The 19108-nt window shown below is 40.2% G+C and overlaps 2 protein-coding genes across 3 annotated transcripts; one reads left to right on the top strand and one right to left on the bottom strand.

Annotated features, from left to right (window-relative positions):
- Window positions 1-517: 517 nt before the first annotated feature.
- On the top strand, window positions 518-3226 carry LOC134193097 (uncharacterized). Its single transcript, XM_062661884.1, has one exon. The coding sequence runs from the start codon at window positions 2052-2054 to the stop codon at window positions 2745-2747; it is 696 nt and encodes a 231-aa protein (XP_062517868.1). The 5' UTR covers window positions 518-2051; the 3' UTR covers window positions 2748-3226.
- Window positions 3227-6810: 3584 nt separating this feature from the next.
- Window positions 6811-18867, bottom strand: LOC134192924 (integrin alpha-V-like). 2 transcript variants are annotated; one of them, XM_062661679.1, is made up of 13 exons: window positions 18687-18867; window positions 18532-18617; window positions 18335-18473; window positions 18185-18277; window positions 18041-18120; window positions 11383-11478; window positions 11097-11319; window positions 10987-11043; window positions 10812-10925; window positions 7527-7652; window positions 7371-7466; window positions 7182-7304; window positions 6811-7123 (listed from the first exon to the last, which is right to left on the bottom strand). In XM_062661679.1, exons 1-13 carry the CDS (start codon window positions 18687-18689, stop codon window positions 7022-7024), a joined length of 1338 nt encoding a protein of 445 aa, XP_062517663.1. In that variant the 5' UTR covers window positions 18690-18867; the 3' UTR covers window positions 6811-7021. The 2 variants fall into 2 exon arrangements, with proteins under 2 accessions (XP_062517663.1, XP_062517664.1); XM_062661680.1 differs by lacking the exons at window positions 18041-18120; window positions 18185-18277; window positions 18335-18473; window positions 18532-18617; window positions 18687-18867 and adding exons at window positions 13993-14050; window positions 14111-15028.
- Window positions 18868-19108: the final 241 nt, after the last annotated feature.

Here is a 19108-nt window from a genome sequence, read left to right as displayed (position 1 = left end):
ACTGCTTAGAATTTATACTGCCTTTTGTAGTTTGCGTAGTTTCGCTTGATTATTTCTTTAACTGATTGATCGTTTCCAAGAGATTGTACGTCTCACTTTGCTCACAGATTTATCATTAGCCTAAGATACATGTTGCACAGTTAGGGTGACATGAACCGAATTCCGAGGCTAACGCGAGAGGTTCTGCAAGAGTCCTTGGAAAGTGACGTTCCGATCGCCTAGTTCTCCTTCGAAGGTTTTCTGTTAGAGTGCATAGGGTGCGAAGAACAAATCTAGGGTGTAATGCGGTTTGTTGTAAGCTTCATATCTCTCAGCGACTACTTTCTGAAACCAGGACCAACGAGAAGCGATACGTACTGACGTTCAGTCGACCTCGATTTTACGCTGCAAGTTTCTGCTTGAGTAGGGTAACAGCTCAGTCTAGTATGGAAACGTCATTTGTTTCATACGATTTTTTGCAGATTATTGTAGTTACGCAGTTGGAGTCAAAATGGCATCCAAAATACGGTTTGTCGCAACTGTCTTTATATAGGGCTCTGTGGCAATGGATAGCCTCGTAGTTGTCGTGTTATACGGGAACCGGGCATGACGGCGCGAGAGGGTCTGGTACGAGGCTAGCAATGGACGCGTTAGAGGTGTTTGAAGATTGTATCATATTGTATCTTATTGTTGATGCAGTTCTCGGTGCCTTTGTGCTGGTCAAAACATTTAATGTGACTTTACCCGGAAGTTCAGATGAACCAGAATCTAGGAAAGTGGAAACAGAAGTGTTGTTAGAAGCTACAACTTCATCGCACCATTCAGACCTGGATGAAGCTGCTGTTCTCTATTAGAAGGTGATGCAAGGTTCAATGTCTGCAGATCAAGTTTGCCAGTCTGGTGTGATAACCAGAATCGGTGATGCTCTTCAGAGAGAAACCAAATTCCTGTAGTCATGTAGGACTGCTAAACTTTGGTTGCAGTACACGCATATGGTTGATTGCTCCATTACTTGGCCGCATGTGGACACAACCATTACACAAAATCTGCATGGGTATATCTGCAGCGAATGTCTAATCTCCACAATGAGCATCCAGATGTGTATCAACATTTTCGAGAAGGTCTCCATGTGGTGAGACGAAGTGATTGTTATTGGGATGGCTTGTCCTTGGATCTCATCTCGAACAGGTGCTCATGAGAAGCCTGAAGACCAGCGGGGGGTCTCACAAGAAGACGAGGGATGACTGAGCAGCAACGCCTGACATGGTTGTTGTCCAAGCCAGCTTGTGCTGATGTGAACTGTGCCATGCAAGGGCTGACTGGGGTTAGCTACACCACAGGAGAGCAAAACAAAGATATAACCAAGGCTAGACAAGCTTGTGACTGGAAAGATACCCACAAAATTCTCAAGTATCTTCGAGATATGAACCCCTTCACTTCCAACACCAGTCTACGAAGCATCTCTGCAGGAAAGCACACAGAACCGTCAATGTTGACAAGGCAAAAGATGTTGGAAATGCAATTCTGGTTAGCATGAAGGGAAAGACTGCTGCAGAGTATAATTTCAAGGAGAAAGACCATGTCATCACTCTAGACACGAAGAATGCAGTCAAGGTTGATCGTATTGCAGTGCAGATTGACCCACAACTTTCCAGAGACTCACGATAATTGCTGCATAGGCAACTGACAATCTTGAAGATGTCTTCAGGTATATGAGCTATGCAGTTATCCACCAGCCCTCTTTGACTCATCACTACTGCTTCGGGAGCCACAGAAGCCAGTACTGGCAAATGCCATCTGGAACCTATTGGCACGAGACATTTCTGAGATAACTGGAGAGGTCCAGTATGTGCTGGATGGCGGTACACTCATTCAGCGCATCCGATGGACGTGAGGGGCAACATACCAAGAGATATACTTAGTGTACGCAAGGTATGTCTCTAAAAAGTATGGGGAAGCAGTTGTCGTGTTTGATGGCTACAGTGGCAAATCCTCGGAGACACAACGCATAAAAGACAAACTAAAGGGCATGATAGAGTAACTGTAGCATTTACCAGCATAAGCAGCTTACAATGTCGAAGGCTAAGTTTTTGGCCAACAATTCCAACAAGCAGCAGTTCATCAAAATGCTCAGAGATCAACTAGAGATAAACAACTGCAAAGTGCATCATGCTCCAGGGGATGCTGATTTACTAAGTGTACAAAAATCAGTGGAGTCTGCCAAAATGTTGACCACTATCCTAGTTGGTGATGACACAGACCTTCTCATCTTGTTGTGCTATCACTCAAGCTTGCACTCTCACAGAGTGTTTTTCCAACCAGAGCCAAAGAAGAGCACAAAGAATCCGCGCGTGTGGAACATCCAGGTTGTCAAGGAACAGCTAGGTCCTGAAATATGCACTCATGTGCTCTACTGCATGCCGTCCTTGGATGTGATACAACTTCCCACCTGTGTGGCATTGGAAAAGGAACTTCCCTTAAGAAGTTCAAATCAAGTATACACTTTCGAGAGCAAGCTAAAGTGTTCGATGCACAGTCAGCTTCCCGCAAAGATGTTATTGTTGCAGGATTGCAAGCATTGGTTTGTTTGTACAATGGGAAACCTGCAGAAGGACTTGATTTGCTGCGTTATACACGTTTCTGCGAGAAGGTGGCTACCAAAACATCTTATATTCAACCACAGACTCTGCCACCCACTTCAGCTGCAACAAAGTACCACAGTCTCCGTGTATACTTTCAGATACAACAATGGAAAGGTTCTGGGTTGAACTTATGCCAGTAGAATGAGGGTGGAGAGAGAGTGAAGAAGGACTTAAGCCAGTTCAGACTGACTTGCCTCCAGCTCCTGATGAGCTCCTGCATATGATAAGGTGTAATTGTTAGACTGATTGCAGTACATTAAGGTGAACATGCAAAAAGCACAAAGTGAAATGCTTCCCTGCCTGTGGCAACTGCAGAGGATCTGGCTGTATAAACTCAGACCGGCTGACATATGAAGGTGGTGATGTTGATGATGATGATGATGCTGATGATGATGATGATGATGATGATGATGATGATGATGATGATGATGATGATGATGATGATGATGATGATGATGGTGATGAAAAAGAAGACAACATTGATTGAATACATAATAATTATTGACTATAGTAACTATTACATCTCATAAATCCGTTATTTACTTATTGTCATTTATAGCCTTTACAGTTAAGTAGTTGAAAAATATACAGAAAGTTCAAACACATTTACAATCCCACAAAAACATTGGTATATATACGATAAAAGATGGTGTAGAATCGGCAACAAGTATGTCAGCGTATGACCACTTTTTGACACTTTCCCCTGCAGATATTCCTTAAGACTTTGAGTATGTTATAGAGGACACTTTTCTGTATACGAAACACTTGAAAAAGTTTGTGTTGCAATTAGTTTAAGGTTGACTCAAAATTTGTCACAAAATGCCTGTTCTATGATCACTATGAATGGTTTCTAGTGTTGGTGGAAATTATGAGCTGTTGAGAATTTGGTGTTCCAAGTTCTTGTAAGAGAGGGTGTTGGAGTTGTGACTGGCTCAAGCACTCGTTTTGTATCGAACAACGCTGCATTCAGTGATGATCTCGAGGGTTATGCTAACATATCTTATCATCTGGTCTAGATCTATTGCTACAGAGGAAGCAAAGACAAGATTTGATTAGGATGGGTTACTATGATGGAAAGTAGAAGGTTGAATTGGATAATCAGTTTACATTTGCAACACCACAAAGTCTATAGGTAATGGGAGTAATTGCACCTCTCACAGAGGTATTTTTGCAACACCACAGTTAGGAGAAATATGGATCAATAAAGATAAATTATGGCGGTATTGGCTGCAGAAAACAACTGCAAACTACCAAAAAGTACAACTGCAACTACTGTGAATGGTTCTATAGCAGACAATCAAGACTACCAAAACAGACTGGATTTCTATTCAAGCACTGCATGTTTTCTGTTCTGCTTGTAGACTATTTTACTACTTGAGATGGTTTATTTTGTGTGTGATATGGATATGTTTAGTGTATACTCTTCAATTTTACAAGCCTTTGTTGAATGTGTCAGCAGCAACTTGTTATCGATGATATTCATGAATGTTCTAAGAAATATACTGTACATATACTTTATAATAAGTCAAGAATGCCCACAATGCTTCATTTAGAATGTGAATTGCATACATTGCATGTTATACTATTTTTAGAATGCAGTATTGTTTATATTAATATTTGGTAACATGCGTTATTGAACTTATTCAGAATGGCAGGTAGACAAGTCTGGAAGATCTCTTTTTTCTCCTCCCCTTTGCATTGCTTGGTGGTAATCTGTTAATATTTGGCGTCTTTTTTGCTCGGTTGTTGCATTCTTTGGTTGTTGCTTTTAGGTGGTTTTAGTAAGAGAGATTGATGGCTCAAGATATTCAAGCTAGCTCTGTTCATGAGCTTGAGGTGGCTGCAAAACAGGTACATCTTAGCACAAGTGCAAAGGTTGCAGCAGCTGAGGACAGCAGTACCCGTTTCTGTGTTCTAGAATTTACAGTTATATCAATCACTCACAAACACACACACACACACACACACACACACACACACACACACACACACACACACGCACACGCACACACACACCACACCACACCACACCACACCTGGAACATGGAATTCTGCCACTATGGGCTTCGGCATTGCAGAAATTTCCACCAGGAAGTGCAGTCATTGCCATGTAACAGGTCAATATTCAGTTACACCAGGTCTCGCATGGTATCAACCCACCTGTACTTTGGACCATGTTAATTATGTTGACACCGTCGTCGTGCGTGGGCGGCAGCACACCAGCACAGGACACTCGAGGACAAAGAGTGCGTGTCGTTTTTTCAGCTGAAGTAACGCGATGGCAATCCAAATGAAACCTGTGGCACTGGTTGAAGGTCACCACTCCATTTTGAAAGTCAAGAACGACTCTGTGAAGCAATACGAGAGGCGTGTAGACAGCGATTCCCCAAGACATGGTCGAAAACTTGATAGCGACTGTTCGCAGGAGAAATGCGGCGATCCAGAGTGCAAAGGGAAAGGCCACTTAGTACTGAAACATTTCTCTAATGTCATTAGTCACCATAAACTTAGACCTGCATTTCTAAAACCCACAAAAACCTCAGAGAAAGCAAAGCCTTTTAGTCTACTATTTTCAGTCAGCTAAGCGCCAAGCTACCCATTCTCACTCTTGCGTCTATGAAGAGTTCGGGAAAAGCTTAGAGTTAACGATAAACCGACTGTATATATGTGCTGTTAATCCTCTATCTGCAGGAGTCAAATGCAACAAGACTAGTGGAGCAGAACTTCCATAAAATTTAATTTACGGGTGTGGTCACGTGCACTGGATTTATCTAGGTGGATTCGTTATAATTATGCCGGTCACTATATACAATATACCGTATAAGATGAAATAATGGCAGGGAATTTATTTTGGCAGATTGACGGATTTTTCAGCGAGCACCAATATAAAATCTACCAGTAATTTGGCCACTGGCATATGTTGATGTCTTCACCTATGTGGATCAGGCATCGGGCGCTACATCATGTGGATGAGGCCACGAGATAGTAACCCCTGCTTGCCGTCTGTTGTGCCTATTATGACGCAGGATGAGTCATGTGGGATACATTCTTTGCACTGAAACAGCAATTGTTCATCACTACAGTAGTTGGAAAACGGTAATTACAAAAGGAAATGTGATTTTTTGCCACGAACGCAGCTGTCAATCACAAATGTATATGATATGAAGTGGGGTGGAATATCGTACATATAGATCAATAATCTAACAACTATGTCCAACCGCCAAAATAGAATCCGCCAACATGGTTTTTCCATCAGTTTCTTAGCAAACCGCCAAAATAAATTCCCGCCAATGGTTCCTCTTGTGTGGTATAGTACGTACTATAGTAGGTACTTGCCTAAGTAGTTATTCTAGTGTATTTTCACTGTTGCACAACGAGTGCATGTACTTATCGCCTAATTAATAAACGGAGTAGTGTGAGTACAACTCTATTGTTTAAGACTATAAATGACAATCATGTAGTATAAATTATACTCAGGAGTCTTACTTTTAGTGCTAGAGATGTGAGTAGATTCTGTGTTTCAATAAATCAAATTGACAGACAGACAGACAGACAAAAAGGACAGGCAAACAGATAGACATTATACAACACCTGTACACCAAAACTATTTACTTACACAAAAATATTTACTTACAGAACAGGTGACTGATGATTGATCAATTCATATATATATAACAATGAGATATACTTCATGACTAATAATAATAGAAATTTACTAACCATTAGTAATATTAATAGCTAATCTGCCCGTGTGGAGAACGGAATGGTGGGCTAGTAGGAATTGCCAATTAAAAATGACTGAATGAGAACTACATTTGCTCATTTGAAATTAATATAGCAGACCTACTACAACAGTCATGTAGGAAAGAAGGACCTGGTTTGACTTTAAATAAACTTAGAATTGTTTGGAGAAGCATTTGCGTTCATTTCTTGTCTTGATTACTAAGTTCTTTAGCAGCCGAATCCAGTCATATCAACAGACGGAATGCGTAGAATTCTCTAATGAACTAGCAATACACATGTACATGATTGACTTGACTTGGTGAATATTCATGTTTGATTTGACGTACTAAGTCAATTGTCAAATGCACATTGGTGTGGAAAGTCTGATCTGAATACAGAGGAATGATAACACAACCATCTTGGGAACAGTAAAGTACTTTGAAGTAAACCTTCATGCTTAACTGAGTGTGGAACAAATATGTTTCAGATTATCAAAATGTGAATACTGTGCAAGTCAAGAATCCAGTTATACTACATGAATACTCACTAAAACTTTAATCATGTCAAGAATTTAAACAACAAAGTGAACTATGCTACCACAAAATGTAAAGCATGCCTATGTCTTATGCACGTCTCCATAACTATTACACACACTCATCTCATAATAGTAACAAGTTCTAGTCGCCATTGCTAACTTTAAGAAGTTGTTCACCATGAGCAGCCAATTCTGCCTTTTCCTTGTTCAGCTGCTCTTTTTTGGCTCGCTTAAAGAATCCCAACTAAACAAATCAGAAAGAATTTGACAAGTTCCATGAATTGGTAATGATACGTCCTTACATAAGCTAGAAGTATCACAGCAGCAATCAGGATCAAAACTGTTACGATGACAACAACAATAATGATCCACACTTCAAGAGACTCATCAGTTACTTCAGCGGGTTGTGTAATTTGAGTGGTCACCTATTCACAACATAAATTCCCTATACGAGCATTCCATTGCATACAGCACAAATGTAATGTTCTTACATTGATTGACTTTGGAAGAGGGTCACCATTTACATAGTTTTCTATTTCAGCTGAAACATTAGCAAATGATGTCACATTTAATGCTGAAATTTTGCCCTTTACACAGCCAAAACAATTTAAATACCACATACCCATTCATTACATTGTTCCGAGTACCTGAACAAGCGATCGCTCATATAATCGAGAAACTATCTCAATATCAGCAGTGCCACCTTTCTGCAACTGACTGATACGACATTTGATTGGACAGCACAAAGCATTAGAGCTACCAGGACAATCTTTCTGCAGAAATAGAAACAGCTGTTTACACACACGAACTGCACTAAAAACACGACAAACCTATTCCTTTAAGACATTAACAATAGTACGGCTACTACAAATCAAAAACGAGTAGGAAAGTTTGTCTGCTTTAAAGAGACATTTCGGAGATTTGCGTTAACGCAACATTTTAGAAATGCGCGCTAACGTAAATTTGCAGCAAAAAGCAATGGCTGCATGCATTGACATGCTGTAATGGAAGTGACAAGAACTGCAATGCAAAGTTACAGTTGAGTCCAGTTTTTACGACAGGGCCCCTTCAGTGTGTGGTAAAAACAGCTGTTCATACGTGGTCTGTCGCACATGAACACGACTTAAAGGATAAAGAGGCGAGCGGTATTGGCGTCCGGATCTGTTTCGGCGTCCACCGCGCTTCACCGACTGCTGTCGATGTCATGTGATGTTACACGTGATGGCGAGAAAACCCTCTTCAGCATCACGTTAGAAAAGCATTGCCTGCTTGATAAGTATGAGTAAGTTGTGCATAAGTGTTTCAGCTACTGAACCAAACAGCACGCTTTGCAAACTGCGATCTACAGTAGATATTCGAGAAGTTGGAGTCCTGATCGAAAAAGTTACAAACGCGTCCGATAGAATTTATCATTTAATCAGTTAAAAGCACAAGTAAGCATATCTCGTTCTGCAAATGCGTCAAATGTCTCAATTTGATTGTTGGTAACCAACAATCAAAGGTGTATGCTGGGCACAATTTACTAGTGCATGTGGCCGAAATGTTCCTTTAAGTATATTACAAGCCATCGTACTACACAAGTAAGTGAAGTGGAGTGCACACAGAGACAAGATCACCATAAAGCTACGATGCTTGCTCCTTTAGTCTGCATAAGTCATCATATTATACCACTATACTCATCTAGTGCTCTTGATTTTACCAAAGTTGGTGCCTAAAGCTTGGTTTGCAATATGACGCTGGCAACGCTCGAGGATGCTAGCCACGACGCTCAGGCAGGCGTCATATTGTAAACACTCACACATCGCGTCCCGAGCGTCGTCAGCGTCTATAAACCGGAAGTGCTCTACAGTCTACCGGAAGCATGTGCCTTTTGTCGACAAAACAGAGATCAAATCCGGGAATGAAATAACCAAAAGTAAACTATGGAAGAGAAGCCTACCGAAAGTGTATACACGTAGGTACAGCTGCTTGCGGCAGATCAAGTCATGGTAGCTTAGAGATGAGAGTTGCAAGAAAACGGTTGGAAAAACGTATCGAAAAAAACAGGCTCCCAGCAGCAAGCTGCCAAACAATGCGGAAGCATATATGCGACAACTTTGTGAGGGAGAAATTCAGGAAATGAAAACCAAATCACAGACTTTTGTATATGATTATGATGAGCATGCGCGTAGTGGCTCGTCGCTGACGCTTATCAAATGATATTGTAAATGGTACAGCGTCAGCATCACCACTTTGACACCTACTCGGTATATTCGAGGGCGTCATCAGCATCATAATGTAAACCTAGCTTAAGAAAATACTACTAAAAAGAACACAAACAACAACAGCTCCACTTCACTATTACATAGAAGCTGTGTAAAGTAAATTTTATACACTCACATTAGAGTCATCATCTCAATTTGAATAACGTGTTTCTGACATCTAAAGTATACGAAACATTTTGCAAAATTCCTCATGTGCCAAAGGCTATGACTAACAGCCTGTCACGCTGATTTATGACAAAGTTAGGCTATGTCATTACGTCACATGATAGGCTGAGCCATGCATGTTTTTCGGCCAAATGTTCTTTGGCACGCAAAATTACTGTAATTCACAAATTTTAGATTTTCAAATATTTTGAAAGCATGGATAACCCTCCAAGAAAATGTTTGACCGTGCTTCATTAATTAAAGCGAGCAGTAATCTAGGTTCTCTGTCACATGTACTTAGAGGACTTCACCCGTGCGTGCAACTCTTGACTCCAGCCTCGGCCACTAATCGTTTCTGGTCACACATCAAGTTGGGAAATTTGGCACTATCTCAGAGCAAACTTGATAGCTGAACATTATGATAAGGCTAGAAAACCAAAACGTACAAGGCAGTTTTCCAAATACCGCTTCATGTTTAGTAAAACATGTTTTGCATCACTGACTTGCCTTCAATCTACGGCGAAAAGCACACATACAGCAATGGTTCAGCTGTAGAAGGCATTTGGTGTCATGTGATTATGTGCAGTGACACACGTTTCTGTGTTTTTCGCATCACGCAAGCAATTTTCTACTGTACTATGGCCTCCTATTGTAGAAAAAAACGGAGGAAAGCGAAAGGACCGAGAGATTGCAAGTCATTCAAGACGATCCAGTCTACAACATAACTGAGTCACTTATGAACTGTAATTTGTTCTTTTTTACTGTCTGAGTCGCTTGAAGCGTCTAGATGCATCTCTCATGTACTCTAGTGCTAGCCTAAAAAAGCAAGACCAAGAACAACGCGCCGTGCAGCACAGCAAGAGTTTGATCCACAGCACAAGGCCTTAACTGTTAAACATATGTTAATGTCTACTGCGAATGGTCAATCAGTTAAGCGTTCCTTTAAGTGTTCAACACGCATATATTAATGCAAACCACAGTGTCAGATCTTGAGGCAAAGTTCACCCTGTAGTCTACTGGCAATGTGGCAGGCGAGAGGAGTAACATAACATTTTATTAAAAAGCAAATGTATATCATCACCCTCTAGCTTTGCTACATTTTCTCCTTCATGGTACCCACTGACCTGACAAGTAGCTCAATATGAAACACATTTTGTGTGTCAACATGAAACTGATTACTAGTATGCTGATTATTTGATTATGTGTAACTATAGAAATATCTCCACCAAACAAATGCCCCAACAATACACAGACCTAATGCCTGCCAATAATTACAGGAAGTTTCACATTATAGAAATAAATTTAGAGTTGATCAACAACAGACGTGTTTCTAACATAACGTCAACATCCAAAAGTTTAACCCAACCTGTCATAAACCTGTCATGACCCATTATGACATTATAGTGGCAGAGCTATTTGTACATACTGAATAAGTGTATATGTATGCATGTATGAATGTATGCTGTATGGTTGTACGAGTATAAATGTGCATATACAGTGTTAATTAAAGTTATCACACTCAACCTCCTCAGGGCATAGCTGCTCAGATGATGCTCGTAAACTTCTAATGCTGCGTTTTGTTCTGGTAACAATTTCACCTTCCACTGTTGTAGCATTCGATTCTTCAACAACTGGGGCCTAGAAATGTTGATGATTAGAATGCCGTGACTACAAATACCAAGCAATTCACAAAGCTGACTTCCAATTTAAGAGGATTCTCAATATCACCAGTGTTACACTGGGTTGATGATGGCATCTACAAGACAATGACAATTAATTTCTTATCACTGCACAGCAATTCTTCCATACCTTTAAGTCAGTAATGTAAAGCAAGTAGGTACTGTTTCCTTTCTTCACCTTCCATGGCCACAGGATATCCAGATTCACAAAATTGACAACAGATGGTCCCTTGTTGATAACAGAATATGTATGGTTGACGAATTGGCCAATCTCCCTCTGGTTTGTTGGTTCACGAGACACATCAACTGTTGGTTTGTCGATGTCAAACTCGATTTGAGCTGTAGATGGACGACTAACATATAAGTGTGAATAAGTAAATAGTGAATACACAATGTGACATAAAATGTATTCATACCCATCATTAAATCCATATGCAGCTTTCGTTTCTACTATTATAGACTCAGTTTCATAGTAATTGTCAATCAATGTCGTTGCATTCTCAGGATTGTCGCTAAATACAAACCTTAGTCATATCATCTCATGAATGAAGTTCCCAGTACACCACCAGTACTATCATTACACTTTAATTAAGACCACTCCACACTACACAATGTAATCAGATCCGACTGGATCCAATCACAATCCGTCATGTCCACACCTGAGCCACTATTGACTGATCCAGACCCAATTGCAGTCAGTCTCAAGGTGGTGTCAATGCGGATCAATGATCAATCCAGATCTATTAAACTCAATTCTGTATTGCAAGTACATGTTGACCTTCATGAAGTGTATTTGTTCACGTCACAGGAGCAGATTCATCTGGTTGGAGCCCCAAACTGGTCTTGTGTCCTTGGGCACAAGAAAATGGACAGAGTCAGCAGGACTTGCTAAGTACTAACTACAGGCTTTCCACATACACAAGAAAACACATCGGCCTTAGGGTTAGGCCACTTCTATTATATGCATGACGTGATAAGTGATAGGGCACAATAAAAGTTCAAGATGCAGTGTGAATGCTCATAATCCAGATCTGATCATGATCCGACCACAATCATCTGGATCTGTATTCAATCAGAATCATTTTCTGGTCTCGTGTGGACATGGCTGTATATCACAAAAGGTGTCAAGTATGCTAAATCGGCCATGTGCAGATCTTGCACAAGTCATGCAGAAATGCCACATAGTACAGGCAACCATGCTTATCCCCCCTGTGCAGTTACAAAATCTTTAATCACAATTTAAACAGGCCCACATGACATTTCCTTATAGCCCATTTACACGAGCACTTGTAAGCGAGCCAGCACAGACTGGCTCGCTTTGTAAAGCACGTGTAAATGCAGGCTGAGCCGAGCAGTATTTCTAGCCGTGCCAACCCAGTCTGACTTGAGTTAGGCGTGTCATGTAAACACTACTCGTGCTGAGATGAGAGCCGCCCATGCTAAGAACCAAAATATTTGAAGAAAGCTACTGATATGGGCTATCTCTTTTGACCGTTCTCCATTGAAGTTTTTGGTCATTGGGGTTCTGATACTGATTCTACTATGTTCGAGGTTTCAAAATAGCCACCACCAACGTTGGCATAACACCTACTGCCTTTTTGAATTCTTGAAGACATCATCTAAGCACCCACCTCAGAAAAAATTGCAACATCATCAATCAGAAGTTACTCTTTATTCTTGGAAGACAGGAAAGGACCCGAACATGTGTATGGTTGACATGGTTAGCTAAATGTTTTGGCAATAACTTTATGTAGAAGTTGACTTGCAAGTTTGTGTTCTGTAGTGCTCTTAGCTGTTATTGTTTTGATGATATTGTTGTTACATGTACTGTAGTCATACTGCAGTCATACTGTAGCGACAAGCGATAGTTTCTTCTTTTAAACCCTGATGTAGGTTGAGATATAGTGTTCAAATAAAGAGAGGGGAGAGGGAGGGAGGAAGGGAGGGAGGAGGAAGGAAGGGAGGGAAGAAGGAAGGGAGGGAGGGAGATAAGACAGTATCTTTGGTCATCGTCATGCAAATTCATAGTAGTAGATGCTGAATCAATGACAACCAACAGCAGCCCAATACTTCTTCAAAAAAGCCATGCTCAACAAATACTACGGCTTTCCTAAACGGTTTCTTGCGCATCCCAGATGTGCAAGTTCCTAGTGGAAACAGTCGCTTTCTTGAACTGGTTTAGTCTATAAACTAGTTTGAGCTAAACTAGTTTAACATGCAGCTACTAGAAACACGGTCTTCCACACTTATATAGAAAAGCCCACCATCCCATTCTCTGCAGGGGCAGATTAGATTACCTGTCAGTAAATTAATTTATCATTGCATGCATTGACAAAGTCATATCTCATTCACAGAATTAGCAGCCACAGACAGAATTCTCATAAAGTTTACTAATTTAACATTGTATGGAAATTATGTTGTTGCATGAGTATCTCATCCTGACAATTTATCATTTTTAAGTATATCTCGTTCACATGCATTTTTCTCCGTTCTGAAGAATTAATTAGCAGCAGAACAAAATTCTCACGAAGAATTTCGTTCAGAGTTATATCCCGTTCAATGATATCCCGTTCTGAGAAATTAGCAAGGATCGAGTATCCCAATGTATGCAAATCTATTTGTTGTTGCAGGATATCCCGTTCTACTGTATATCTGTAACTGAGTGTCTCGTTTCACAAAATCTGGTTGATTGGATTATTGATAACATAGTTAATATCCCATTGAAGACAAAGAATATGTAACCGAGAGTCCCGTTTCAATAAAATCTTGTTGACTGGATTAATGATTGTTAGTTAATGTCCCATTGAAGCCATTTCGACACTCTCGTTAGACGCTGCATTACTTCGAAGACGTTGCTGCCGTTGCAAGGAACAGGTGTATCAAACCTGGCATCTATTCGATGCGAATCCAGTTAGGAAAAATGTATACCTGGGCAGCAGAAACTTGGAAGTCACGTGTAGTTATGTACACATACGGATAATCCATTCCCCATATATATACCAAGTCACAACTCGTCTCACTCTCACCATTTCGAAGACGTTGCTGGCATTGTGGGGAACAGAACGTGGCAGGAATTCGATTCGCCTACGCAGCCAAATGAAAGATACGCATTTTTATGACCCGGATATACTAAAAATATCTTGCCTCTCTCAACGTAACCCGCAACAATCGACATGCTCCACGCATACTGCCCAATGCAAGAAACGGGCAGTTTAAATTCAGTGGAGATCCGATACACTGTTACAGAGATATTCGTGAGTGAGCAGAGGCAGGTTGCATCTGCAGGAAATCGCGTCATTGCAGGAAATCGCGTCATTGCAGGAGAGTCCGAAAGACGACCACAGCTTCACTTTCGACCTCTATGGATTCGGCATGGGCGAGCCAATTTGGTGGAGATCAGACTCGCCTTTCTTGAAGATCCTCTCCTACACACAGATACACCCACAGACAGACAGACAGACAGACAGACAGACAGACAGACAGACAGACACCTCTCTTTTACATATAGAGATTTACAATTGTCAGAATCAGCAGCAGGATTTTGCAGCTAATACCAATAGTTATAATAACCATACAGTCTGCTACAAACGGAAACAGATTACAATAACGTGTTCATGAGTAAATTTCACGATATTAAAATTTCACAATTTATTAAGCTGTTTTAATTACTTCACAATTTATTAAAATTTCACATTGTATTCAGCTGCCTTAAAGATTTATATTAGTTTATCAGTATAGTATCTTCTAATTTTCGAACAATCGATAATTGCCTAAGAGGAGATTAAACTGCACTATTCCACACTAAAGTTAGTTGTCGAGGCAGTACAGTGATATATAGATATGGTATTCACAATATGTTAAGGTAAACAAAATCAGCGTGGTTTATATGTTCAATGCCATGCCACCATTTGTACCACACTGACACAGGTATTACAAGTGACAATTAAACAATTACTGCAACATGATTTATTAAAGAGACATTTCGAAGATTGGCGTTAACGCAACATTTCAGAGATGCGCGCTAACGCACACTTGCGGCAAAAAAAGATAATAGCTGCATTGATGGAATTGACAAGAACTGCAATGCAACGTTACAGTTGAGTCCAGTTTTTACGACAGCACCCCTTTAGTGTGTGGTAAAACAGCTGTTTATACGTGGTTTGTCGCACATGAACTCTACTAAAAGGATAAGGAGATGAGTGGTATCAACATCCAAATCTGTTTCGTCGTCCACTGTGCTTCCACGGAATCAAGAACATGCTGTCGATGTCACGTTATGTTACGTGATGGCGAGAAAATCCCCTTCAGCATCATGCTAAGAAAGCGTTGCCCGCCTGATAAGTATGAGTAAACTATGCCTAAGTGTTTCACCTACTGAACCAAACAGCACGCTATACAAAAGATTGTAAAATTGCTCCTGTAAGTTTTCCTTATTTTTGTAACGGTGACTACACTCCGATATCCAGCTTTGCCTGATCAGCCCAACCTTCCAACTTGATTGCGTATAGTATGCAATCAAGTTTGCGGGGTTGTAGCGCTAAACGACGGAGTGTACTTTAAACAAATTTACAATAAGTGACACTGACAAAAATACTGCACAAACAGGCAATTGCCATCACAAAAAGGTCTCAGAGGAATTTGTCAATAATCGTTTCCTGTGAGACGAAACAGCATTACTGCTTCCAGCTTTGATTCGTAAGGTAGCCTAAGAGATCTCCATTTATTTGTTTCAAAATAGTCTTAGCTCTGTCAAATTGTGTACTTTTTTGAATGAATGAATGATGAATGATATATTCTTTCGCACCTAGTAGTCCATGTAATCAGAAGCCCTTTGTATCAACATGAAACCACGTCATAAAACATGAGACTATTTTCATCTTTCCAACTACACTACTGCAAGTTTCCAAACTTCTCACAACATTGTTTGAACTCAGTAGCCAGTGTTATTATAATCACATTAATTAAACTCACTAGTCAGTGCTACCACAATGCCAAATTGTTACTACATGTCATCTGTAAATGACCAAAGGTTGATTTACAGTAACTTAATTAAGCAAGCCGAGTGTCAGCTCAGTATCGATGTCAGCATCAGTCGATGTTGTGACAGCTGTGACAAGCGTCCAGCATTAAAATACTGTTAGCAGACGTGAAACAAGTACTGCTGCTACAGCTGTAACGCTGTAATGGCTATTTACGAGGATTCCTTGCTCTTTGGTTCAGTTCTTTAGTTCACATTTAGTCTTTAAACCAGTAGCCTGTAATCTTGTCATCACTTCACTGCACACATTCTCATTTTCAGACTGATCTTTATACAGTAACAGGCATTGCTGACTTGCCAGAGGCAAGCTGTGCTACCTTCTCCACAATTTAAACTCATACCATAGGGTGCGTTTCAGCCTTAATTCTACAGGACTATGAGTCCCTTAAAGGGGAAGTCCAAAAATATTAACTTAACTTGTATGAGTAGATCTTACCAAGACAAATCGATCGGTATAAGTTACTACGTTATTTTTGCTTTTGTATACGAGAACGAGCAATGTTTTCTGTGATGTGCAACGCCCATGTGCCTGCTTCGCACTTCCTGGTTGATTAAGCTCCGCCCACTGCAAACAAATCAATGCATTTACGGATGACTTCTACGGATGTATCGAGAATGTCGAATGTGAATGCGAAGATATTATGAAGATCTGCCTTCTTGCCGTCAGTGGTTCCTCTCTAAAGTAAAATGGTGTCGGTAGAGCAGTTTTCCCGTCAGACTTTGAAGCAGAATTTCTTAATACCACGGCTTACCTAGAGAACGCGCTTGTGCTTGAGTATTTGTTTATCCTTGTTCTTTTAATATCTGAAGAGAAACGTTCACCGTGCCGTCTGGCGTGTGCTACAGAGGACGTTCCTATTTTCACATCCAGGCTGTTCACTTTCTTTGCCGCTGATTGGCAGAAAATTACAATCCCGGATGAAAAATAAGATTATCCTCTGTAGCACACGCCAGACGGTGCGCTGGACGTTTCTCTTTGGATATTAAAAGAGCAAGGATACACAAATACTCAAGCACAAGTGCGTTCTCTAGGTAAGCCGTGGTATTGAGGAATTCTGCTTCAAAGTCTGGTGGGAAAACAGCTCTACCGACACCATTTTACTTTAGAGAGGAATCACTGATGGCAAGAAGGCAGATCTTCATAATATCTTTGCATTCACATTCGGCATTCTCGATATATCCGTAGCAGTCATCCGTAAATGCATTGATTCGTTTGCAGTGGGCGGAGCTTAATCAACCAGGAAGAGCAGAGCAGGCACGTGGGCATTGCACATCACAGAAACATCGCTCGTTCTCGTATACAAAAGCAAATATAGTGGAGTAAGTTATACCGATTGATTTGTCTTCGAAAGATCTACTCATACAAGTTAAGTTCATTTTTGTTGGACTTCCCCTTTAAGAGTTATAATCAAATTGTAAAGAAGTATTATGATGCTATTCTGCTTCCAAGCATGCTACTTATAGAATCTATCTAAATCATGCAAAGTGACTGTCATTTGAAATGACCACAAATTCCACTGAAAGCATATCATGCTGATGCCTGAAAATACAAATCTTTGCCTTTATACTAATATTTTTATAATAATATCTACCACTACCCCTATTTGAATATTTACAGCTACTACAAAGTGCACCTTGGTTATTGCATAGAGATATCAAAGTGCGTCTGTACTGCAAGGCACAAAGCACATGTGCAGTAAAACATCTAGTGAAGAGAATGAGGAACAAGGGATGATGACTTTGGCTCATTATCAACAAGCAAGCTTGCAGAAGTGGATCTATAATTACTACAGTAATCATGCTAAAGGGTTGTAACATTTAAGATGTGTGCAAGATAAAAGTCAAACTCAGCGTTTCTGTATAAGTGAAGGTGTCAGAGATGGCATTACCTCCATAGCCATGTTACCCTTACATAACAATATATTGGTATGAAATAGGAATATTTTTACAAGGGTCAGTTGACTGTAATTAAATTGGTCAACACTTTTTATTAAAAACTGCAGTAACACAAAATAAAGAAAATGTAATAAACACACCTTTTTGCCTCTAATGACACCTTAAAGTCTTGAATATCAGCAGACAGAGATTGAACATTAATTTTAATGCCAAACGTCACCTATAAAGCACAACACCCACTACACTAAATTTCTGTTAGCTCCCTACATACGTTCTATACTAACTGAATCTTTAGATTGAAATGGATTTCCAAGAGGACAAATAATACGGTTTTGCCCAATGCTATCCTTGCTGGCATCACATGAAAAAAGAGTGTCCTATAAACACATCAGTTACATAAATGCATGCCATTGCACTTGATCAGTCACTCTCACCTTATCTAGGCCAATATATCTTAGATCAGACAGAAATGTTACAATCAGCCGAGCATTATATGCGTTCTCTTCCTTGTTGGTCACAGTCACAAAGACAGTCATCTCATTTGCCTCACCCCTCAGAATTACATTGCCATCTCTACACAAAATTATTAAACACTCTTAGTTGCAAGTAACATTACATAAGAAGCTCTTACTTTCCAGACACTTTGACTTTTACAAGTCCTATATGCAAGTCAGGAATGCATATAAGGGCTTTACTACAACCACGAAGCAAGTATGCCTGCAATATAAATAGCTCATGTATAAATAGAAAGTTCAAACTACTGCAGATTAATTAAGAGAACCATACCATTCCGTATTCCAAAACAGTCACACAAATTCTCAAATAATGAGCACCATCCTTAGTTGGCTGGTGCTTAAAGGTAAACTCCCACGTAAATACAAGTGACACTCTGATGATAGGTTAGGGTTAACTGATTCTATTAAAGGGGAAGTCCAACAAAAATGAACTAAAGTTGTATGAGTAGATCTTACCAAGACAAATCGATCGGTAGAAGTTACTCCGTTATCTTCGTTTTTGTATACGAGAACGAGCCATGTTACTGTGATGTGCAACGCCCACGCACCTGCTCCACGCTTCCTGGTCGATTAAGCTCCGCCCACTGCAAACGAATAAATGCGTTTACGGATGACTGCTACGGATATATCGAGAATGCCAAATGTGAATGCGAAGATATTATGAAGACCTGCCTTCTTGCCGTCAGTGGTTCC

This window comes from Corticium candelabrum, chromosome 17 (genome assembly GCF_963422355.1).
Source record: "Corticium candelabrum chromosome 17, ooCorCand1.1, whole genome shotgun sequence".
Classification (NCBI taxonomy): Eukaryota; Metazoa; Porifera; class Homoscleromorpha; order Homosclerophorida; family Plakinidae; genus Corticium; species Corticium candelabrum.
The sequence above is the reverse complement of the archived record's forward strand: the minus strand, read 5'-3'. Positions and strand labels throughout refer to the sequence as shown.

Bases quoted from the DNA above. Each gene is read 5' to 3' on its own strand.
- LOC134192924 (XM_062661679.1), bottom strand. The intron at 7,467-7,526 runs GTACTCGGAACA...GGCTGTGTAAAG, and splicing joins ATGAGCGATCGCTTGTTCAG to GGCAAAATTTCAGCATTAAA. The intron at 7,305-7,370 runs GTAAGAACATTA...TGTTGTGAATAG, and splicing joins CTCTTCCAAAGTCAATCAAT to GTGACCACTCAAATTACACA.
- LOC134193097 (XM_062661884.1), top strand. From the start codon at position 2,052: ATGTCGAAGGCTAAGTTTTTGGCCAACAATTCCAACAAGCAGCAGTTC.